Source organism: Gasterosteus aculeatus, chromosome 4 (assembly GCF_964276395.1).
Source record: "Gasterosteus aculeatus chromosome 4, fGasAcu3.hap1.1, whole genome shotgun sequence".
NCBI classification, from domain to species: domain Eukaryota; kingdom Metazoa; phylum Chordata; class Actinopteri; order Perciformes; family Gasterosteidae; genus Gasterosteus; species Gasterosteus aculeatus.
Window position 1 is genome coordinate 21,857,300 of NC_135691.1, and position 25,580 is coordinate 21,882,879.

The 25,580-nt window shown below is 43.9% G+C and overlaps 1 protein-coding gene across 11 annotated transcripts in view; it reads left to right on the forward strand.

Annotated features, from left to right (window-relative positions):
* The first annotated feature begins 385 nt into the window (after positions 1–385).
* The window catches only part of osbpl8 (oxysterol binding protein-like 8), a 67,542-nt gene continuing 42,347 nt past the window's right edge, over positions 386–25,580 (forward strand). For 4 of the 11 annotated variants that reach the window (XM_078101067.1, XM_078101069.1, XM_078101070.1 and 1 more), the window contains exons 1-2: positions 386–771; positions 15,270–15,368. In XM_078101067.1, coding sequence (XP_077957193.1) covers positions 15,324–15,368 — 45 coding nt within the window. In that variant the 5' untranslated portion in view covers positions 386–771; positions 15,270–15,323. Of the gene's footprint in view, positions 772–7,169; positions 7,220–15,269; positions 15,369–20,691; positions 20,763–21,154; positions 21,282–25,580 lie in introns of those variants that run through there. The other 7 variants (XM_078101073.1, XM_078101077.1, XM_078101079.1 and 4 more) reach the window with 4 other exon arrangements.

The window sequence follows — 25,580 nt, forward strand, 5'->3', positions numbered from 1 at the left end:
CGGATCACATGTTTATGATGTCTGTCCAAACAGGCAAATCAGATGATCACGCAGCGGAAGGAAGGAAGTCTCATTGGTTTCATCATATGGAGGACAAAAAATAACTTAAGTATACATAAATAAATACATAAATAAATACATAAATAAATGAAGAAATACAGAAAGGTAGAAATAATTTATTTAATGATGTTCTGTTTATGTATCAACTTATATTTATACATTTCTGTATTTATTATTTTATTGATGTATTTATTTGTTATACATGCATTTAAGCATTTATTTATCTATACTTAAGTCATATTTTGTCCTCCATATCATCAAGTCACCCTTATTTAAAATAAAAACAGTTTGTGCGCGTCTTTTAGCTTGAAATGTACCCGGAAATATTCCGCATCCGGTTTTGTCCCTCTCCGTCAGAGCCGCGCAGGCGGTTGAGGGGCAGTCATTTGGCCGAATATCAGCAGGCAACAGACACGCGAAAGCATCCCAGGAACGACGAAGACCATTTTTAACTTCTCCAGTCTCGCTGCCGGACACACGTGACGCCGCTGGACGGAGGAAGGCGCGAGCCATCACCAGCCGAGGAAGTGACCACTTGACGTCAGTAATGAACATTGTGACGTTGGCGGCTAACAGTTAGCAGTCAGACCAACGTCCCCGAGGACTGCCTTCATATTTACAGCAAGTTTTCCGCCCCCTCCTCGCCCCCCTCCCACACACTCCCCGCGAGCCAGACGGACGACCTACCGGGGGACCCTCAGCGAAGCAAAGGTAACGTTAAGGGCCACGAAAACCCAAACATACACCAAACACGACTGCTAATTTCGGCTAACTGCTAAACTCATAATTACGTGTCTCCGCAGTCCAGCAGTGCGCGCTATTATGTAACGTTAATAAACCGGGCTATGGATGGATACGTTGAACGTCTAGCAGCTCCTCCATCTCCGTACGCCTCCTGTTCGCCTTTGCACAATTCTGGGGACTAATCTTTTTGTTTCGAGAAGGCACGTATGCCGTTTTAGTATGTATGTAATGTGCCACTGTATACAGATAATTACGTGATGAATAGCAGGTAATGCTTCATTTGATTTGCCTACAAGCATTCTGGGAGATTTTTATGGCTGAAGCAGCGACTTATAAATCCTTTAGGAAGTGGTGTGTTTCTAGGATGTCATGCAGTGCTGACAATGTTGCTGCTTTTCCCACCTGAGCTCCCCTGCTGTTTACATATTACCCCCCCATGTCTGAACAACCGGTCCTGCTGCAGTGTTGCATGTCTGCAGCTTCCTCAGCCCCGGTGCTCTGTTACCACTTTCACCTGAGCGGAGCCAGCAGCTGAAACAGGAGACTGTTCCTAATGGTGTCAGACACCGGATGCATCCGCCACATCCTGGTCTGTTTTCAGACATCCTATCTGACAAGTGTGTATATTATATTTTCCATTCCCTCTGGACCGTTGTGCTGATTCACACCACGAATCCGTCGCCCATCGGCACGGCGGTCTTGAAATGTAGTTCCCTCAATTGTCCTCCAATGTGTCGTGATAATCTTGATGTATTGTCTTCTATTTTGGCGTCAGGCAATTTGAGTCAATGATGAAGGTGGCAGTCAGTTGATTCTGTGTAGCTGTGGCAGCTTGGGTTCTCCCACTTACGTACGGTATTTCCATGTTTTCCATCTACTGCTTATTTGCATGTAGATGAAGGGTAATCGCAGACTTTCCATTCTAAACTTTTGCTGAGGTGAAGCTCCAAATCCAGGGTCACAACAGCGACCGGCTCATTTGCCAACCAAATGGAGTTTCCCTTCTAGGGCCGAGCCCTTTGCCTGCTCACTGCTCTGGCAGACACATGCAGACATTCTTTGGACTGCAGAATCTAATTTTGGGAATACAAGTATAAATACTCACATGGAAATGAAAATGGAAACAGATGTAATGAAAACAACACACTGGAAAAATAAACTTTATGCTGCAGACAACATTGTTCTGGCTTTAAAACCAGATGCTAATGAAGCAGTGCCAATAGAGATGTTTTTCGGGATAGTAGCAATTTGATGTGTTCTGACTGGGGGGTATATTCCTGCTTTACGTAAATAATTATTTTCTACGATACATAAATGCATGCACTCAATTGGACAAATCAGTGTTTTAGTTGTGACATACACGTACATCCACAGCTGTTTTTCTAGAAATGAAGGGTGGAGCTGCCTTGTCTCCACAATAGCTTTCAAAGGCGTTTTATTGTTTAATGTATTTGCACATGAGAAATCTGATAATATCGTCAGGACAAAATGCGGTTAGTCACAATCTCAACTGATACCAATATAGAGTATTATCTCTAAGCTTTGTGAAGTAAAGTCCGCTTTTATTGTCATTAATCACAGTTATAGCCCTCGAATGGCTTTACAGCCGGCCCATTATTGAACAACAATTCAACCCCCTCAGTTTCGGTCCCTCACTGAGCGAATGTTCACCTGTCGGCAAGGCACAGCGACAGCCTTGTCCCTTCCCGCCTCCAGACACTCACGCTATTAGGAGCCATAACAAATGCTGCGTCGCTCCTGAAGTTATTGAAATGCCGAGGCCGGTGCTGCCTAATCTTCCCAGCAGGGACACTCAGGCCACTGGCTGTTTTTTGGTTGATTGGATTAATTTGCTCCAACAAATGCCAGATGTGCCCGAAGGGAGATAAGTTGCCTCTGCTTTCCCCGTCGGTGTGGATTTGCCCAACAAGCAGCACAAAAGTCAAGTTTTACCTCGCACCGCATTTCTCTAGCGTGTTGTTCAGCAGCTTGTGTCAACATCCTAAACAGCTGCTTTTATTCCAATAGCACTATTTCATTGTCTAGTTTTAATTATTCCGAGAAGCTCAGCTACCCCCCCACCCCCACCCCCGGCTCTCATACATCAAACAAAACTGAACAAACATTGCTTTAATACGCACCTGTGTCCGGTGACGACAGGGCTGAGCGTGCTTTCTTCTGCCTCACACCGGGTCGGCTGCTGAGCAGAATTTGTTGTTTGATAAAAGAGCGTGGCAGTGTCAAGCCTTTTATGAGTGTCGAAGCCCATTAACTTCAGTGTCCACCCCCGTCTGCCCCTAGAGCATAGCTTCAGAGGAAAGGGAACCTTATTGCTGCCCACCTGAACTGCAGCTTCCTTCTGTATCACAGAGAGATCTGCTGCTTGCAAAGCAACACTATTGTGTCACATATCGGCCGATAAAGATCATTGTCGTTCTGTTATTTTGTTATACAGGCTGGTGCATGATTATCCACCACTGTCCTAAAAAGTTGCACTGAAGTCCATCTAGAATTGTGTCATCCTTTTTCTTTGTTATAGTCAATCAATAGTGTAAAAACACCATTTAAATGGTTTATTAAAAAAAATAACATCATTTTTCTTTAAATGTGACAGACTTTAAGGAGTTGAATAAAACAATTAATTCCTTTGCTCTTGGGCCCTGCACTCCTTGAGGAATCTTGCTTTGCTGCGTAATTGTTATAACCGGCCACCAGACTGTCCGAGGATATTCACCCCCAAAGGAAGTTGGTGAGCTCACGGGTTGACTCATCAAGTGTTGGCTGGGACCGAAGGTGTTGCCTCTTACCACACCTCGCATTGCGCCGACGGCATATCGGTTGCATCACGGAATATTTACAAAAGGGGACAGAAAGAAGATTAACATGCTGGATCCAATAAATTCACTGGTGTTGAATGAATTCAATTCCACAGTTGCAGCAAAATCTGTTCTTGTTTTCCTTAAACACAGTGGAAACAAATGCTCGAGAGAATGCCTTTTGCTCTATTACTCTACTCGTGTGCCTTTAGAAATGCTTTTTGAAGTATTTTTTCAGTTGTTGTGGCTTCCAATATTTTCCTGCTGGAACAAAGGCAGCATATGTGTAGTAGAAAGAATGTCTCCGAAGGATGTTTGATGTCTGTTATTTCAGTCGCTGGCTCCCAGTGCTCTTGCTGTTTTTGTCACACTAGTTACACTCTTCTTCGTCTGTCTATTTAAAAACCAGGTGCAGCAATTATGCAAGCTCGACAAGCCTGACAGCTCAGCCTGTTTTTAAGTTTTCACAGGTTAAGAATTGGCAACAGCAAAAGTCATGCTCATTAAGCTTTTTCCCTCGATTACTTATTAGCTTTTTTCTATATATATTTTTCTTTATAACGGGATCAAAGTAAGAGGGTTGTGGAGGCTGCTGTGTTAGTTGCATTTTCTATGCCAATGTAAGGGCAACTTATGACATTTGGTGTCAAATACAGAGAAAAACCCTCCCAGATTTCAGAAGAGGCAAATTCTTTAGTTGGAATTGTTGAATAGAATTTTACCTGAAATATGTCAATCATCTTAACTTTAGTGTTGAAACTAATACCCACACATATTATTTAATGTTTACTCCTTTATTCCACAATAGAAAAAAGCTGATGAATCACTCTGCTGAATTGTCAGGTGACCAACATGGTGTAACCGATATTGCCACATCCCTACTGTTGGGCATGTTTCTGCAGCTGCACGGCATACATGTCACATCCATAATTCTAGTTGGCAGTACGACTTGCCAATGGAATCGGACCAAATCTGCTCATGGAGTCCGATGCAACACCTCCTTGGCTCAGACTTTGTTGTTAAACTGAAGGAGTTCCGAGTGTTGTGCGTGCTCTGCTTCCTCGTGTCCTCGTTCACTAACTTGACTCGAGTCCCACAGCCGCAGCTCTGTGAGGGATGCTAAGTGCATCGCTTTTCAGCTATACCGAGGGGCGCTAAAGTTTTGGCATACAGTGTTCAGCAAGGATACAATTTCATATGGTTAATTAGCATGTGTTGGTACCCGCAGCAGGTCACGCCCATACGGAACCTCACCAGCTTCTCAGCTTTCGAATCCAACGGATTTCAGTCACAGTGTGCAGCACCTTTCTAAAAATCCCAAACGGTCTGACTCTATTTATCTCAGGGGCTGAGCTGCGACGGAGGGGAAACGCATCGTGGCAGTGACGCTAACTCACGTGAACTTGAGTAATGATATCAGTGGTTTGCCTGAAGGGCTAGGATGGTAAATCCAAGAGACCGTAAAGACAGAGGGGTTTTCAGAAGGGTCTTATAACTCTGTTTTTTAAACGTATGTGATGTCTTTATCAACATGGAATCCTTTTAGCGTGTTGTATCAGACGCTAAAAGCAGATGCCGATCTTTGTTGATCCGTCTGTCCTCCTTGTGTTCAGGTTGGGCTGGCTCTGCTTAGTCTCCGGGCAGGAATTTGGCTGATAGCAGCTTCCATATATTCTATTAACGGCTGGTCAGCACATTCATGTGTATGTCTTTGTGAAATATTTGGTTCCTGAAGCTTAGGTATGTAGTGACTATACTCACTGGGTTGATTGGAGAACGTCTGTGGCTGACAAACATCTGCTCTTGTGAAGCAACGCTTTTCATCGTCTCTGTCCTCGACTACGTCATGGAGTCCGATGTGCTGCTGAAAAATCAAATCATGTCCTTTTCTTCCTCATTCAACAGAACTTTAGTCAACCTAACTAAATGGTTTTGCTACCTGTGAAGACTGAAAGCACTTTTGTTCCCCCCATTCTTTCATCCTTCGAAGCAGAATGCGTTCCTTCAAGCGTCGGTAAGTGAATGTGTTCGATTGGACAGCGGAGCTGTCCGTAGTACTGACACGGAGCACAAAGACGTACAGAGAGACACGGATTCCAAACATGTGCTCTTCTTTTTTTGTTCAAGGTTGTGAATAGAAGTTTTTGAATTCTGTGTCCCATTGTAGCGCCGCCGACAGCAGGAAGCGGTCATGGAAGAGATGCCTGTTAGATGCAGCGCAAACAGCTGCTTCATGAATTCTAAATATATTGTGTGTTGTCATAGAGCCAGTTTCTAATGTGAGAGCTCTGATTAAGGTCCAGTGGTTCCCCTAACATTACATTGGTACTACAACCAAAGCACCGACCTCAGTTTAGCCTCTTCCTCCCTCTGGGACACATTCACAGCTGGGTGCTTTTGTCTACAGCATGTTCCCCTGCACCTGGATCAGTACACACACACACACACACACACACACACACACACACACACACACACACACCACAGAACACATTCATCATGCATGTTGACACACACAAACATGCACTGCACTCCACAGCCAACAGACTGGTTGAGGAAAAGACTGCTAGAGTTGATGATCTTGAAATATGACATAAATACTGTGCTGTGCTTTCCCATATACAATTGTGCCACAGAATGGTTGGGACGTCCATATGTTGGACTTTTGTCATGGTTGTAAACCTGTATGATGGAACAACATTGAGGAATAATTAGTAGACCTATTCCCCATAAATCCTCCTCGCACCCATCTTCATTTTCATCTCAACCTACACATCTGTTAAGTTTGACAGATGGAATGAAATCTGTGCAGGAAAACAGAAATAGAACATTTAGCCTTGGGAACACGCACACACGCACGCACACACACACGCAAACAAAGCAATAGCAGTATTGCAGCTTGCAAATAAAGTACCATATAACAGAAATTGACAGATTGTAAAACTCTGTAGCCCTGCAATAAACCTGTCCGCTTCTCCTCCATATTTAGTATAGACTGATATCGAGACGTGAGGAATAAGCTGCTGTGATTGGATGTTCCTGGTCACATGATATGCTGTCCACGCTTTTACGCAGCCGTGGCGCTCTGAGAAAGGGGCATTCGGGAACACTAGTGCCGCCACGCCGTCGCTCTAGCTTGAACCAGCGTTGTTAGCTTGGTTGAAGGTCACAGATTTGACTCCATCCAAGGAGGAATAGCAGTATTGTGTGTTCTCTGTTTTTCCCCAGGAACTTGTTTAGCACGGCAGTAATTCATGTGTTCTGCTCCCCCATGGAGGATCCAACACATGATATCTTTTCATGATATCAGTCAGTCACTTGTTCTTCAGTGGGTTGCACCACTCCAATACAATGATGTGATCACCAGCAGGGAGTGCCTATATGGAAAGCTGTCATTGCACACACTCACACAGAGGAAGCTCTGACTGCTGCGGACACCAGCAGCCCTGAAGCGGTAGCCTACATTTTAGGGGAGGAGGAAGAAAAAGAATATGGTGATGTCATCTCTATGTCTCTCCCTCCCTTCCTCTCTCTCTCGTCCTCTCTCAGAGGCTGTGTTGGGAATGTAATGGTGCTTTCTGCTTCCCGAGCTGCACGAGGTAGGTCCTTTTATTCACCTCCCCTGCGCTCTCTTGCTCTTGTGCCACGTCGCTCCCGTAGCCTCCGCTCCTCTCTTTGTGTGGTGGAACTGAGCTTCTCTTGACCATGACACACCTACTCTGTTTATATTCCCGTGTGGAGGAATAGTTTCACTCGAGGCTCCGTCTGGTGGTTTTCAAGCTGCATGGTTGTGTGTGGGATGCCTCCGTCCGGGTGACAGATGCTAATGCATTGAGGTCACATCCCACCACAGCCCGATGATGTGTGATAGCGAGGTAGACACACGGAGAATGTGTCCGGTGGTGACACACTGCAGATAGCCGTCCATAATCCCGGGCTGAGACGAGGGGGTAGATCGTATCCGTCCAGCTGCTAAGGGCACCGATCACGTACAGTACAGATGATGATTGCGATGCCCCCCCCCCCCCACCATGCAGTTTATTTTAATAGTTCAATTTCAGGTCACAGGAATATCTTCTACCGATGTGACCTTTGAGCTATTTACGCCCATGTGATGCCCACCAATCCTCTAAATGGTTCAATATTTAAGCTAAATGTGCAGACTTCTCAGCCTCACATCTTCTCTCCCCTGTTCTGTTATGCAAGAGACATCACACACAAACACACACATAATTCCGCTTGGGTTGTGTGCGTCACACACATCTCTCACAGAGCAGCTCTCTGTCTACGTTCTCTCCAATTTGTCTGTCCGTGTCAGTGGCAGGGATTGTCGGGTGGCGTTTTGTTCCGAGCCAAAGCGAGTCAAAAAGCCGCAGCGTGTCTCCCATGAGGGTATGGATGCGCTCTGAGGTCACCTGCGTCTCCTTGACTCCACAGGAGTTCAGACCTTCTCACAGCGCTCATCAGCATTACCATCCACGAGCCGTTCTGATGGATCAGATAAATGGATGTTAGTGAGCAGTGAGTCACCTTGTTGCATTTAAAAGCGTTTTCATTTTGCAAGGTGACACACCTGATAGTTGTGCTCCAGGATGCCGTCCTCCCACACAGCATGATAAAGATATTGGGGGTGTCATAGAAGAAAAAGAAATGTGGGTGGTTTTTAGTTAGTTTAACGATGATATTGAAGCACCACAGGACGGTTTTAATAATAACACTTGTTATATAACTCTGAATTGGGTTCATTCGCGTGATTTCAGTATTGCCTCTGGCTGAGCAATGCTCCATTTGACTCTGCTTGTATGCCGCATGTTATACAATGGCGGGACGTGGAAAACTGCTTGGATGTGTGTCAACAAATCCCAGCAAGAGACAAAATCAACGAATTGACATGCAGCTCTATTGATGTCAAACAAATATTAAAGCACCTCAGTGGGCCACACTGTTGCACTTGGTTACATGTTCCTTTATCCCTGTAAAGCAGACACACGCTGTAGTTTATTTAGACTACACCAAGTTAATTCTCATCACAGCCCTACATGGGTGTCCGGGTGGCTGAATAACATTCACCAAGAATAGTCCTTTGAGACTGAGGCTGTTAATGAAACGGCTGTCTTCCTTTTAAACTGAAGTACATATTTGTGACCTCTTTTCTTCAGGAACAATCTATATTATTGGGTCTGACAATAAAACATGCAGAGGAAGTTGAGACGAACTATGGTAATAATCAATATAATAATAGCAGCATTATCCTTTAACTGCTACATGTTAGGATGTTTGCAGCCGGCCTTTGCATCTGGACTCCTGCAAGTATTGGTGAAGGCCTTACTTTACCCCATATCTCGGCTCGCTGAGTAAAACTGATTCATTCAAAGCTGTCTGTCGTTTCTGCTTTATTACTCCTGCCAAAACGGGGAGGGGACAGAAATGTCTATTGTCCTTGATCACGATAGGGGAGGGCCATAGTCTTTGCTACAGGAATGTCTGCCAGATGATTTTTTGTGTATGCAATCCTGTAAGTCTTATGAAAGAGTCATTGGGAACTGGCCTGTCCTGAATCGGCTCTTTACCTTGAAAGTAGTCGTACTCTCTGTGTTTCAGTCTCTCTATTCCTACATGTACAATGTCAGATTTCTATAAATCTCCCTGCCTCGGGGGATGAAAAGTGATTCTCATTTTGGTGGGTTCTCTGTGCTCCAGCACGGCAATCCTCTGCTTCTAAGTCTTCTGTTCCTCACCTGCATGACTTGAGCCCGGCACCAAACTGGGACAGGCAGAAGATTACGTAGCACTGAGGGACTTGAATGTCCCCTCTGTCACCTCCACTCGTCCCCTATGTCCTATTTTTATTTCCATAGAAAGCTTTTTGGGAAACATTGTCCATCAGGCCGTCTTGACAAGCTGGCATGTCTAGCATCGCCTCATGTTTGATTTGTCTCTACATCGAGTCTGCTATTTCTAAAAGAATAGGTCTCGTAGATTTCTGATGCCTCTATTTGTGTCTCCATGGTATGTCTATACGCTTTCCATGAAATGTTTCCATCGCAGAGCCATTCACATTGAAGCTGCACTTTTCTAAACAGGTATTTAGACCCTAAACAGCTGTGTTGTTGAACGGGTGGTTTCAGGCGACATGATGCCTGTTGAACACCAGCATGCTAGCATTGTCACTGCGAGCATGTCAGTGTGCTGACATTCGCATTTAGGTCAAAGGAACGCTGTGCCTAACTGTAGAGTCCAGTGAAGCGACAGTGTTCAAGTCCGTCTACGTGGTTAGTCGGGCCCTTCGACCACTGGCCTGTCCCCTCCTTTTAAAGAGATTTAACTTCAACTTGAAGTGTCTGTCATCCGTGGAGCCAGCACAGGCAAACATTTTATTTGCCAACAATAGTCATACTTAATGGTGGTTTGTTGCTATGGGCAACATTCATTTCGGCATGTACACAGGTTTGCATAGTAATGATTTCTGATACATGATATTTGTGTGAAGAAAAGATTGTTGTTTACATTTAATTGCCAAAGTCTGAAAGAAATAACAAGAACCAGCAGCATGGGATATTGTACCAATGGCGTGCTTTGCTTTGTGGCACTGATGTAGCATGGTGGCACATAATGAGTCCCACATACACCCCGTGCAGACGGACTCTCGTTTGCCTGATCCCGATGAACCCCGTCTCCGGATAGCCCTATCGTGCAGAGGACCGCACTGTATCCGCACTCCGTATCCGCACTCCGTATCCGCACTCCCTCGAATCGGGGGTCCAAAGTGAGTAAACTCGAAATCCGATTGCTGTTGGTGCACGTTGGTCTGCACGCTATCCGCATACCTAATCGGATAGCCCCAGGTGATTGCATGCAATCCAACCCAGTCGTCGTCGTCTTCTTCTTCTGTGGAGTTTTCGTTTGTATACGCGCATGTCTTATACCCATGCTCCTGTCTTCTTCAGTTGTCTGTAGCACCTTAAAGCGCCACCAACAACTACACGGAGTCAATCGGATTCACTGGGTTCATGTGCACGCGATTTAAAAAGTGGGTAGGTGTGAAAAATGAACCCGGGTTCAGGTAAACTAGAGTCCGTCTGCACGGGGTCTTAACCAGCGGGTGATCATTCCTCAGGAGTGGCCTCTCTGGCCTCTCGAGAGCGTACTGCAACATCTCCACAATCAGCTTAGGGTCCTGAAATGATTGCTATCCTCGCTTGCCGTTGAGCTGAACCCTGCGGTTAATCTAAAAAAGCAATCAAACTAGAAACTACGGCACATTCAAAACAAAAGTGGCAGGCAATCCAAATAAATCTTTCCTCTTTCTCATCATTTTAAAACTGAGCATGATATAATTAACGTAATGTATGTTTTGGTTGAAGCAAACTTGTATGTATTATACTTATTGGATAATTGGATTACAGTTAGTAATGTGCCACTGGCTTATCAAGACTGAAAAGACATGTTGGTCTTGTTTTTGGTTGCCAGTTATGCGTGTTCACACACCTTCTCATTTATGCCCCCTTGGACTGGAGTGTGAAGTAGAAGATTTGGCAACTTCAAACACGCCGTCCCAAAAGGTTCCCTGCCGTCTTTTGGCTCTGCGGAGGAACCCCTCAGCCAGTGTGTCCGGCATTGTTTTCGGGGCCACGGCCAAACCACAAGTTTAGGATTCCCTGTGCGTTTCCCCTCTATCCATGGCAGTGACTCATAGCTCTTAGCTGACAGACTGCTGTGGTACGGCTGAAAAAGATTGTTGCAGGCCAGCTTGTGCAAAAAGCCACAGTGGCACTAAAGTGTGGGTCGTAGTAAAGGCAATAGAACATGGTCCCATTGTTCGTCATGTGAAGTGGATTCTATAATATGCCCATAATAAAACTTTGGGTAAATAGGCCCAAATAATACAATTATGAAAGAGGACGATTCCTCTGCATGCTCATGCACAGCGGTTAGCTAAATGCTATCATCAGCACGCTAACATGCTACCATACGGATTATTACCAATTAAACATCAACTAAGTAGCACTACAAACAGAGTGCAGCTAATACCATTAGTTATACTATACTTTTAGATCAAACAATCCCCAGTGACTTGAATTAATTCTCTTGGGAACATGAATATCTATACTAAAATTCAATCGCAATCCATCCAAAAGCTGTCGGGACATCTCGCTCAAAAACAAAAATGTTTCCATCCATGCCAGAAGGGAAGCTGCATACTGAGAGCAACTTCAGAGCTAATGTGGACTTAGTCATCCTAAAAATAATCAGGAGCAGAGGGAGAAGCATATGTTGCACATGGAGTCTCTTTGGATAAGAGTTTAAACTAAATACAAAAAATGTCTGTCAGTGACCCGCAACTAACTAGACCCGACAATAAGATGAAACACTAAGTGCATCCCGAAATGACATACATATTCATTGCTACCCTTTCAGAGACAATATACAAGGGCTGTAATAGATGACAAAAAGAAACGGTGCCTTACAATGCTGCGAGTTATTCCCTGTGGCGTTGGCCTTTGATTTCTGTGATATTTTCCCACCTCTGCTGTGACTCCAGGCTGAGTCACGGACTGATTGCTAAAGCTGGTTTTGAGAAGGAGTGGAGAGCATCTGTCTAAGTGTCACGGGCTCCTTGACAGTTGAGGCCAGATGAAGTCTGTGCTGGCCGGAGCCAAGAGGCTGCTGGAGCGTTACATTAGTAGAATAACTGATTGGGGGGGGGGGGGTTAATGACCTTCTCCTTGTCCTCGTCTGATGTTAGGCACCATTTGTTTCTCAAGGGTTTCCTCAAACCGTTTTCTTTCCTTGTACTACCTTCTTGGCACCTTTTCAGAGGCTGATCATTTAGGGTCAGTTGCTCGGTCGATTCGTACGTCAGTCTTCATCGGAAAATTTGGGGTGCATTATTAATGCATATTTTTCCAAGGCTTGAGTTCTTAACTCCTAATTGAGCCAATGTTATACTTTGTGCTGCTGTTGAACATATTATAAAGAGAGGGCATATTCAGACTACACCATTAACAAATAATACTCAGTGTTTCTTGTTTCCCCACAGTTTGACAAGGTGTAATCTCTGTTGGTACCACAGGGTTCATACCATTAATATGTCCACACAAAGCAGCAATCAGCACGAGGGGCTGCTTCCCATAATCTTAAAAGCATTTCCAGGATGACCACGAGTTGGTAGGCAGCTGTTCCGCCCAGAGTAATCTCCCCGGGCGCATAGAGTGTAATTAACAGATGCTCCCACTTGTTCCTGAACTCATGTTGAGGATTAATCTTTGTGCTGGAATTAGTGGCGTTACAATTCTAGTGTGTACAACAGCATTTTGACCATTCAAGGGTTTGTTGATGAGCCTTTTGTTGCAGCTGCAAACAAACAGGCTTCCACTGTAGGGCGCATGTACGGCAGCACGACAGTTTCCCGAAAGTGTAGCCACAACATCTGGTTGCCGCTTGTTGGTTGGCTGTTAGTTTAGGAGTCTTTTTCTGAGAGGAGCTGGCATCTTAAACGTCAATAATTATGGAAATCCAAATTCAGGGTCCCGCTTAATATTTGGTTACCTGTGCAGCCACCGATTACTTCAATTATTGTTAATCTGAAAAAGGTTGTGTGTTGAAGATGTCCATCACAATTTCCTAAAGCCCAAAGTTGATGTCTTGAGCATCTTTATTTGTCCAAATAAAAATTTAAATTTATTGAGTGCACAATTGTGTAAACAAAGAGAGGCAGAGGCTGGAAACAATTTGGCACAAAAAAAATACTGGGATTCCAATACAATTTGATTGATCAAAGTTGTTTCATTTAATTTATTCATTTTTTGTTGAACAAATAATCAAAGTTAACTAATTAAACAATTGTTTGGTGTTTTCTACGGAATGGATTCATTTCCTGAAGGGTCTGGAAGTTGGTAGTGTGATACACAGTACCAGTTCAAAGTTTGGACACATGTGTAAGATAATTGTATTCCGTCTTGTGTCTCATACACACGCTACAACTGTTATTTGGTTTGTCACACTGTTTTATTAGTAAAGCAACTTTATTATTTCACAGTGAGCTGTTAAGTTTGACTAAATCGACAACTGAGTCAAAGCCTTTTCCTGTACCAAACATACCAAGAACAGTGAGTCTTGTGACTTGTAAGGTGGGTTCTTCTGTTCTGGAGAAGGTCACACAGCCTCTTCTTTTTGGTTGCTGGAGGTTCAGATTCAGATCTTTTATTTCCCTCTGCAGCTTTCTCCCCACTGGGACATTCTCCTTTTCCTTCTTCCTTGTTCATGTCTAGTAGTTCTTGAAATAGCTTTTCTTTGATATCATCCAAGACCTACGCATCCTCCATGGTACCATGATACCGTGCTGCCAAGATGTTGGCCGTTGCCTATGTTTGCTGTCAATGCCTTGGGGTCTGGTGATAAACGTTTGCCTTTAAGAAGTTCCAACACACGCTTTACTGACGACACAGTGACGTATACTTTTCCTGAGAGGTCATCCGTGAAATCAGCACCTGCCTTCATTGCTGCATCTATTATTTTTTGTTTGGTACCCCATTCTGTGTCGTCTTATCTGTCTTGTTGTCCATTGTCTAACTGTCTGCTGCTATGTACCAATCGCCAAATTCCTTGTATGTCTGACATATTTTGGTCAAACAATTCCTGATTCCTGACATCCTGTCGAAAACATAACATTTTTTCCCATTAGTTTGTCTATTCTATTATTCAACAAATGCTACAAGACCCAAAGTAAGTAATAAATACAGCCCCTTAAAATAAGGTCTATATTAACCCTTTAAATAGTTTGTGTTGTATAACAAGTTAGCATCACTCAGAAAATCCCATGGCACATTCTGTCACTGTCCAGTCCACGGGAAACGGCCAAATGGAGGCTGGCGCAAGAAACCGCAAGGTTAGCGGTTAGTTCCCCGGATGTGCCACGTCCCATGTCGACGTGTCCCTGAGCAAGACACCGAACCCCTAATTCCTCCCCGGGCAAAATGTAAAAACCATGGGTTAAAAATGAAATGACATGTAATGTAATACTTTTAGTTGACTAAAACTTACCGATTAGGAGAAGACGTGGTGGCTCCAGGATGCTTGTGTTTAAAACATTCATGCGTTGCCGCAGTGCTGCTGTGAAATGCCAATTCCGTTTTGCAGATGCTACTTTGTAATGTTTGGTTTGGTTTGCTGATGAAGTACTGCAAAACTTTTGAAAGTCTCGTTCTTGCTTTTTTTGGCTCTTGAACATTTCGTTCAACTTCAAAAACGTCTTTTTTGCCTTGGTGCATGAAGGCAGTGGAAGCGATACTGCCCGCAGAACTTGAATGAAAATTACCGGCAGATTATATAATCGTTGCAGCTCCCTTTGGGATGAGACAAAAGGCAGCGGGGGATGGGCAGCACGTCTCTGCTGCATTCGTATACAATGACAGAAATGAGGGGAATCCTTTTTGTGTTTGGCCTGCATGTTGTTTTGAAATGTGATAGATAAGTAGTCATGATATTGCAAACAAACCCATATGCGGTCAAAGGGTGCTTTGAAAAACCTAGTGCTAGTCCAGGGCAGAAAAGATCTGCTTTCAACATAGAACTGCATCACGAACACGTTGACGTGAAATAAATGAAACCTATGCTGCTTTGGTAACGCACTCATTCTCTTTTTCCCAGCTATGCCGTCGTCAGAGCAACGCTGACAGGCCCCGACTCTGGTTAAACACAACCATGGAGTCCTCCTCCGAGTCCCAGCAGGAGCCTGAGAAGACTTTGGTGAGTCCAAAGGGTCCAAGCCGATCCTGTTATCTTGTCGCTTTTCTGTGATATTTGCCCTTTTGAGATTAATACATGTCGTCCATGTGACTCAACTGGCTGGCCAGCACACACGCCATGGGATCGGATGGAAGCGGAGCTGAAAGCTTTTTCCTACTCCTTCGAGTCTCGCTTAGAGTTTTGATCATTTTGAAGAATTCACCACCCCAGGCTTATTTCAGGGGCTGCATGATCATACTACTGATGCAGGAATTGATTTGAAAGCCACGTTGGTGTATTTACTGTCTGTTTTGAACGTTTTCCTTTTGATTGAATTTGATGCAGCGCTCTACGATTTTTGCAATCAGCCTCCTTAGAGGTGCACCCGGGGGGTTGCCTTATCACTGCATGACCCGCAGTGCCAGGACTGCGTAAGACTTGGGCTACGGGTCGTATAGTGTTTGCTGGCCCGTCGGTAGAGCGGACGGCTCCCAACACGAGATGAAAGGCTCTGGGAAGCCTGCCAGGTGTGTGCCGGTTCGGCCCTCGCTCTGACATCATTTGCATTGCACATACTGTAATGAAAGAGCTGGTGACCTGCTGTTCAAAATAAACAGCAATGAAAAGGCACATAGACAGACATTATGCTCTCCAACAATGGGTTTGGGGGGGGGGCTTAGAGGTAAGAACACCGAAGCTGTTGGCAGGGGAGCACAGATTGAGAGGGTTTGATCATCTGAATGCGGACAGAAAAACGGTCATCCTCGTGGCCGTAATATCTCCACGGGGTTCATGATTGAGCCTTCATCTGCCAGAATTTTCACCCAACTTTTTTTCAGCACTGATCAGCCAGTCAGACTGTCTCGCTATAAGATGGACAGAACTTTAGTTTGAGATCTTTCTTTACATAAACCAAGAGAAGTGTGTGTGCATCTGCTCAAATTGACTGAATATAAAGGCCCACATTGGCAGTCTGGAAGCTACTATTACTTTCAAGAAAAAATAGACAAAGAATGTTGCTATCTTTCTTTTTCTCTCCACCGCCGTTTATTTGGAATTTGCCGCTATATCTCTAATCTGTCTGCACTGTTGAGACGATATCGCCCTGCCTAAAATGCATAAAGACTCAGAGTCGAGTGGTATGGCTTAACTCGAATGCAATTGGTCTGCGCTTTAAGCCACTACTCTAAAGACTACCAAAGCTGCTCCGGTCAAAAAGGTCATGTCGGGTTTTACACCCGTCTTTTTTAGCTTCAGGTCCGGATCCGGATGGTGCGGCTTCTGGGTCTGGATCCGGGCCGTGACCCGCCAGCAAGTGACTTCTGCTGTAAACCAATAGACACTCAACGTGAAAGAAGTGCAAATGAAAGTCTGTAGATATAAAAGAGCTGCAAAAATAGACTGGACAAAGTGAACCATAGACGACTTGGGCGAGGTTGCGTTTTTTTTTTTAAAGTGCTGTGGAAAGCCTTGCATGGAGTGTCTTTTGCCAAGATTTTTCTCAATCCTTCCCCGACAGAAAAGGTCGAGGTGGCGGGTGGGCTATTGATTTGAAGTCCGCAATCAATAGCAAAGGGAATGAAGAAGACCGGGTCGGCTTTTTGGTAGAAACACCCTGTGTGTATGTGTGTAGGTTCTCTTTGAGGATTGGTTTTCATTGTACAATGTTTAAATGCCACTGAGCTCCGTTTTTCCTCTGGTGTGAATTAATTAGTACACACGTGAAGTTTGCCTCCAGGACGGTAATATGTTGTGCATCAGCTCTCTGACAGGGTTAATGATGAAGTATGTCTTCTGCTGGCTTTAATGCTGAGAAGACATGTCTGGCATCGTGTGTTAGACGTGTTTCCTGCAGCTATAATGCATGGGTACTTCATAGTCCTTCATAGTCCATTCAGCAGTGTAGTTCTCTCTGCATGATTTGAGATATTATACTTTGGAATATGCCAAACATCAAATTCCTTCTGTTATGTTGCAAATTATAAACAGATTTCAGGTAATGTTGATGTAAATTCAAATAGCAAAGCTCAGGAGTCCAATTCTTAACACTCAGAGGTACAAAAGAAAAAGAATAAATTGTGCAATATTAAAGTCTCCCCCAATAAGACGTCACAGCTGTTGTCAATCTAAAGATGGTCTTTAGTTAGTGATGCGTTTGTATGATTGCCTCACTTCTAGTTTATGTGAAGCGTTTAATTAGTGAACGTGTTAGCATCTGCAGCCTTTGTGCTTCATTGGATCGTGAGGCTTAGGCTATGGCTCATGGGATATTGTAAAAATATATACGTAGGGAAACTGTACGCCAAGTGTAATGCTGGCGATGTGGAAAACAATCAAACAATTATTTTCTCAAAATACTATGGCTAGTAGCAATTAACGGCGACAATGATTTCATCATGCGTTAACGGCATTTATTTTCTTTTTTTTGCATTGGGAGGGGCTCACCCTGCTGCGCACGTTAACTGAGGAAATGGCGAGAGGTACTGCACTTTTAAATGGACATTTTCATTTAAAATCTCTACCAGAAGGCGTTTTATTGTTGCGATAGCATTACTTTAAAATAAAAGCGTGCAATACTCTAGTTTTCAATGTAATTTTGAGCATAATGTAATTAATCGCTGTTACTCACAGCCTAACCGAGAAATTAATAGTTCATTTTTTAAATATTTGCCCAGCAAAAATAAACAGTGCTATATTAGGGTTGATTGGTGGTGCTTTTTGATTACCCTCATTGCGTGGCTGAAGGCTAATAATAGAAGAGCTAGAAAAGTCTGGTATGTTTGGATAAAACAAGTTAAGCTTTTAAAAACCGAAAGGAGACATAAAGAATCTCATATTACAAAATGGATCCTAAAAAATGCAGAGGTTGAAATTTGACTACATGTACTGTATGTGACGGTAAAGAATAAAGTTGATAGATCCCTGGCACAAGGTTTTGGCTTAACTTTTTTTATCTGTTTACATACATAACACATATAACTAGCCCAGAAAAGGCTTTGTTAGACAACCATCTTGTTGGAACATCACTCACCATATCCGATGTGTGAGACATTGCAATTGAGGGGACGTTTTAGGCTAATAAATTAGTGCCTTTTGTAATCAATTTTTGAAAGACTCTCCATCATGTAATCCATTTGGAGCTATTTTTAAGAAAATGGAATAGTGCAGTACCAAATTAGTTACAAATTAGTTTTTACTCCTGCCACAGCCACTACTATAAATGGGTGCTTTGTTATTTCTTCCTCTTTGAGTCACTGTAGTCCCAGTGTGAATCACTCTGCAGGAGATTTCTGCCAGCAGCTGAGCTCTTTAGTCGTATTATAATGCCCAGTGAGCGTCATGTTCCTGAATGGGACACATTTGGTTTGTATGATTTTTACAATTGTGAGTTGCCTTGATGGAAGTCTTGTTTTCTTCCTTTGCGCTTGTCTGTTTGCTCCCAGGAACAGGGCTTCTGTAAAAAGGCAAATGATATATTTCATCCCACCTTCATGATGTGAATAATGATTATAGCTCTCTAGATGTGGACCACAATTTACTTTGTAGGCATGTTAAGACAAAAATGTGAATTACGGTTCCTAGCACTTGTAACAGCAGCTGCTTCATCTATACTTGAATAACAGATTCTTCCAATATTGACAAAATGTTATGATGTTTTAGCCCCACACTCATGAAGCTATTCTCACTCATATCCAAACAGTCAACCACAATACAAAGGCTCTGTATTTGGAACCAAGGCGGTGAAACTTTATTACTTTTTTCCAACCTTTTCTTCCCCAGCGCATACCAGAGCCACCCCTTTTTTTGCAATAAAAGCCCTTTCCAATGCTTAGCCCTTTATTATGCATTTTTGGTGTTGTTTATTTGCCACACCGCTGATGTATGAAAACCTTTAGAACACAACGACTGTGATCTCAATCTTTAGCTCAGCCCATCCTTAAAATGATTTACCTGGCGACTGACATATTCAAGCCAGCCCCTCCCCCTGGAGAAGAAGATGATTCAACAAAACAACATTTTATCTTTTTTTCACAGTACATTTTCCTGCCACTAACCAACTTCTCCCTTTCCACATCATATTTTAACAATCTATAGACAAATGTGGTGAGAATCCCAGCAGGTAGCAGTCATCCTGTACCATCTTTTACAGCCATTACACTACCCACCCTTTTTGTTCCTAATTGCACAGTACTAACAAACATGTCCTGTTGTGCAAAGTAAACACAGAGGACCTCGGTTTCACCTTGCCTCAGGACTCTACATGTGTTTGTTGATGACATAGAGACCATTCAGCTGAATCTTGTTGTGCAGATGATTGTCTTCTCTGGAAGGCGAGGGACTGTGTTTCTGCCTCTGCAAAGCGCCTTTGGTTAATGCATCTGCCTTCACGACAGTCGGCAACATATGTTCATTCCGTGTGGCTTTAGACAGCGGTGCCGGTAAACACTTAAGCAGGTTAACGGAAACACCAGCACGGGAGTGCAAACTGACAAAATTGTACACGCGGTCGTGCAAATGAATCCGTAAGAGCTAAAAGCTAACAAGGAATCAAGGCAGCAAATTGCTAGAGCATTCAACGCTGAATATGCTGATATCTGTAACATTTATCTCAGACAAACCGAGTACAATAACCACCAAGCCCTGGAATTGTTAAAACCATAAATGCGCCTTACCTTTTAAAAATAATAAAATGAAAAAAAATATGAATTCTGTCTACTGTTTTCCGACTGCAATACGTTCAGTAGCCGCCTTACATGAGTCACAGAGCTTCTTGTCGCCTTTAAATGACGTTAGGAGGGTTAGGGGGTCGAATCGGCCAACCACAGCCGGATTTGTGTAAAAAAAAAAACAGATTTTTACTGTTTCTCTGCTGTAAGGCCTACCCTAAAGCCTAGTAGCTTTCCAGGATTATTGTCCACACACTGGATTATGACTTAGATGTGTGTCTTCCTGGCATCTCCATGTTTTATAGGGCTGGATACAATTTTCTATCAGGCGATCAGAATTCAAAGGCTCTTTTATTTGCACTATAATTTATTTCTTCACTAGTAACATATAATCAGATTTTACACATCAGAACACTCACAGGGGTTCCCCTTTATCCTGACAAAAAAAAGTAGTTCCAGAGTAATTACACATTTTATCACGGGTATGCCATTTTTGGATTAGAGGCCAAAAAAAGCTTGTGTTATTGGCCATATAATGAGGTCACACGGCAGCTGCGTCGTACATGCGTCATCCTGAGGGGTGGTTTTCCGAGATGGGGGATTGGACAGCTCGCTTCGGTTTACTGCTGCAGAAGCACCTCGGCAAACCGGAGCATGAAGAAGAGCTGTGTGGTTTGGATTACGGTAGCGGTGTTCCACGGCGTTCACAGAACTCCGACTCGCACCAGTGGCATCTTCAGCACACCAGGTTCTCTTTGTGGCTCTCACTTGAGCCTTTTATGTACCGCTACAGCCCACTTCCTTGTTTTAGGGCCGCGTGTGTCACATGATGTTTGCGTGACAAAAATGTGTAAAAGAGTTGCATTGTACGTCAAAAATGCCCAACGGGAGGTTTGTAGAAAGTAGACGTAGATGACTGTTAGATGCACGGGGAGATACAAGGGGGAGATCAGGATTCCAGATAACAAAAAGCTTACGAAGGGTAATCAAATTGCTGCCATGTAACACATTAACAGAGTAGGACACCATTACTGGTCGGAGGAGAAGAAGAAAAAAGAGGAAAGGGCACTTATCAGAGTCAGGGAGGCTCGAATTCTCTCGCATGCTCGTTCTGTCTGCCTCGTCTCCTCCCTTCAGTGTTCAGAGTGTGTGTGTCAGTGTGTGTGGGAGAGACAGGGCTGAGCTCAGTGGCTTGTCGGACCAGGTTTTGTCAGACTGAGAAGCTGTGGCAGCGACAAGCTCACCTCCCTGGACCGACCGACACACGGTACGCATTTCCTCTTTCTTTAGAGTGAGTGAGTCAAAACAGAAAAACCTGAGTGGGCGGATTGAAATGCAGGTTGAAGGTGGTCCTACTGTGTATACTTGAAGGTTTTGTTGTCATGTGATGCCATAAGAAGTTAGCTTGAGTTTCACTCTCGGAAGCAGAGTCTACCTTCACTGCACCTTGATATTAACTCTGTATTTGTGACTCAACAAACCCACGGCACATTTTGCCAAAGGGCTTCATTGATGGCTATCGCAGATCATGCTGCTCCCATTAGCTTGGTGGAGAGGGTTGCTTGGCACAACATTTGTTGCTTAAGGGCCTTCTGTTTCCGATCGATGCTTGACTGTGCCTGTAGTGGGAGGCTGCTGCGGGCTGATACTCAAACCATCCGGGCGAATGACCGGAAGGGAGGGTCAGTTTCTGGTTGCTTGCAACAGAGGACGAAGATCCAGTGCGTTATAGAACGATGATGGCTACTTAATGCACTTCTACTGAAGTCCTATTAAGAACCCCGAGAGGCTTTCATGTACACAATTTCAGAGGATCAGGATTCTTAGTTGCTACCTAAATGTGTAACAATTATCTATGTCTAGGCTGCAGTTGGGTAACCACAGATTTCCACCATTGGTTGTGAATTTTTTGCCCGCTAAAGCGTCTCTGCTCTTTTTCTTGGCTGCAGCACTGGGGTGCAGGCAGCTGGGCCGGAGTGAGAGTAATCAGATTGATAGTACCGGCTGAGGCCTGTGCTCATTTATTCTGAACAGCTGCTGGAGTCCGAAGTTTTAACTCGATGCAAACTTTCTGGGGCAGGGCATCATTTTAGAACAGTGACATTATATTACACAGTGAGCTTAATTGAGAGTTTTCAATTCAGACTCCCAAAATCAATCCGATTGAATTGTGATTTTTCTTGTTGTTATTCAGTCTGAGTGGTCCACTACAATCAACTTCTTACTACAGTACAGGCAATACAGGTATGATATTAGATCGTTATCAGCGAAGCAACATTATTAATAAGCAGCATGTATTCCTGCAAGTGGTTGAGGTGACGCCATGCCAATGGCCATTTTTGCGGTCACAGGAAGATGAAGCTCCTACTGAGAAACGCCACCAACGTGTGTGTGGAGCCCTGATGATTGAACATGCTGTAGTTACACCAAGCTCTTAAAAGTGTGACTATCATTTAGTTTCAACCTACTGCTGGGTGCTTTAGCTATCGAAATCCAGCTGTGTTCAGCCAGATGTTCTACCTCCTCACTGTTGAGACGCGCCTTGATGGCGGTCTGAGGTTTAACTTTCTGTTGGCCAGTGGCCAAGCGCACAGCTGTGACTGAGCCATGCTGAGAGTGGTGCATACTAACATAATAATATTATGGTGGCTTTGTATGAACGGAATCAGGAAATAGCATTATTCTGTAGTAACATGTACCTAACCCGATTCCCCCCTGCAGTGGTGAAACTGAGTCCACTCTGTGTGAGGCCCATGCACTCACCCAGCTACCCCCCACCACACCTGCTTTACTAAAACGCTGCTACTATCTAATGCAATGCTACCTGCAGCCTGTGAGGTGGCGTGTTGAGACGATATCAGCCTTCTCCACCTCCTATTTCTTGCTCATGAAAGATAAAACCAGAGACAAGACACAATATTGTCCAAACTACTGTAGACCCCACTAGCAATAGGCATTCTTTATTTTGAATTCTTCACAGTCACTGTCGCGGCTTCATTAGGTCTCATGTTGCAATGGGGAGGGGGGATGACAAACAGAAAGCCAGTGGGATTGCTCCAGTTTATTCCAGTGTCACAAATGCGCCCTGCTGCTGACAATGATCTCTTCATGGATTTCCTGTCGGGCCATACAAGGCTTCATTTTTTCTCTCCGTCCTCTTTCACACATACAGTGGGGGGAAAAAGGTATTTAGTCAGCCACCAATTGTGCAAGTTCTTCCACTTAAACAGATTGGAGCGGCCTGTAATTTTCATCATAGGTACACTTCAACTATGAGAGACAAAATGGGAAAAAAAAGTCACAAGTCACATTGTAGGATTTTTAATGGATTTATTGGTCAATTATGGTGGAAAATAAGTATTTGGTCACCTACAAACAAGCAAAATGCCTGGCTCTCACAGACCTGTAACTTCTTCTTTAAGAGGCCCCTCTGTCCTCCACTCGTTAATGGCACCGGTTTGAACTTGTCAGTATAAAAGACACCTGTCCACAACCTCAAACAGTCACAGTCCAAACTCCACTATGGCCAAGACCAAAGAGCTGGCAAAGGATAGCAGAAACAAAATTGCAGACCTGCACCAGGCTGGGAAGACTGAATCTGCAATAGGTAAACAGCTTGGTGTTTGGTGAAGAAAGCAACTGTGCTCCCACAAATGGAAGACATACAAGACCACTGATAATCTCCCTCGAGCCGGGGCTCCACGCAAGATCTCACCCCGTGGGGTCAAAATGATCACAAGAACGGTGAGCAAAAATCCCAGAACCACACGAGGGGACTTAGTGAATGACCTGCAGAGAACTGGGACCAAAGTAACAAAGGCTACCATCAGTAACACACTACGCCGCCAGGGACTCAAATCCTGCAGTGCCAGACGTGTCCCCTTGCTTAAGGCAGTACATGTCCAGGCCCGTCTGAGGTTTGCTAGAGAGCATTTAGATGATCCAGAAGAGGATTGGGAGAATGTCATATGGTCAGATGAAACCAAAATATAACTTTTTGGTACAAACTCAACTCGTTGTGTTTGGAGGAGAAAGAATGCTGAGTTGCATAAAAGGACACCATACCTACTGTGAAGCATGGGGGTGGAAACATCATGCTTTGGGGCTGTTTTTCTGCAAAGGGACCAGGACGACTGATCAGTGTAAAGGAAAGGATGAATGGGGCCATGTATCGTCAGATTTTGAGTGAAAACCTCCTTCCATCAGCAAGGGCATTGAAGATGAAACGTAGCTGGGTTTTTCAGCATGACAATGACCCAAAACACACCACACGGTCAACGAAGGAGTGGCTTCGTAAGAAGCACTTCGAGGTCCTGGAGTGGCCTAGCCAGTCACCAGATCTCAACCCCATAGAAAATCTTTGGAGGGAGTTGAAAGTTCATGTTGCCTATCGACAGCCCCAAAACATCACTGCTCTAGAGGAGATCTGCATGGAAGAATAGGCCAAATACCAGCAACGGTGTGTGACAACCTTGTGAAGACTTACAGGAAACATTTGACCTCTGTCATTGCCAACAAAGGGTATATAACAAAGTATTGAGATGTACTTTTGTTATTGGCCAAATATTTATTTTCCACCATAATTGACCAATAAATTCATAAAAAATCCTACAAAGTGATTTCCTGGATTTTTTTTCCTCATTTTGTCTCTCATAGTTGACGTGTACCTATGATGAAAATTACAGGCCGCTCCAATCTTTTTAAGTGGGAGAACTTGCACAATTGGTGGCTGACTAAATACCTTTTTGCCCCACTGTATCTGTAGCAGAAATGAAATACATTTTTTGTAGTACAAACCCCATTTACAGCCATTTCTTTTAACGTATTTATAATATTATTCGCACATGTGTCAGTGCAGAACTGCCGTGTGTGGGAGAAATAGATATATAATGTGTTTTATTTTTTATTTCAGACCCCCTGTTATAATAGGGGGAACACTGTATTTTAAATCTTCAGTCCTATTAACCAAAGGACCCTTAATATTAGTGGCCAAGTAACCTTAATTAGAGAAAAGTAAGTATTCAGAGAAAAGTGGAAGTGGACGTCTGCACAGCGCTCACACGTTCACCCTCTTCTGACAAAATCTACATCACAACAAGTGGAATGTCTACTGTCCATGTCCACGCCGTGATGCTATAGGCTAAAGTCAAGGACTCACCAATCCAAGGCTGAACCCGCTAACACTAAACCTAAAAATAGCACCACGAAATGGCATTATATCTTCATAACTGCAATTGCAGTCAGGGGGCGTGCACGTCAGGTGTCACCGACCTTGACATTTGTACATATTTGTTCTGTACCAGAGGATTACAAACTGTGAGACACACCTTCCGAAGGACACATCCTCTGAGTCATAGCGCAGTCGCATCTCCACACACAGACATAATACACTTATTTTTAGATTATGACTTCCTGAGGATGTCTTCAGCTCTCTCTGTAACGTCCATATGTCAGCCAACATAAAACAAAGCTAATTATATCATAGCAGAAGTGTCCTGAGAACCGCCATGTTTGAGCGTTCGTATCCAGTGATCCTGTGCCCGTTGTCTGCACATCAGTGCTCTCC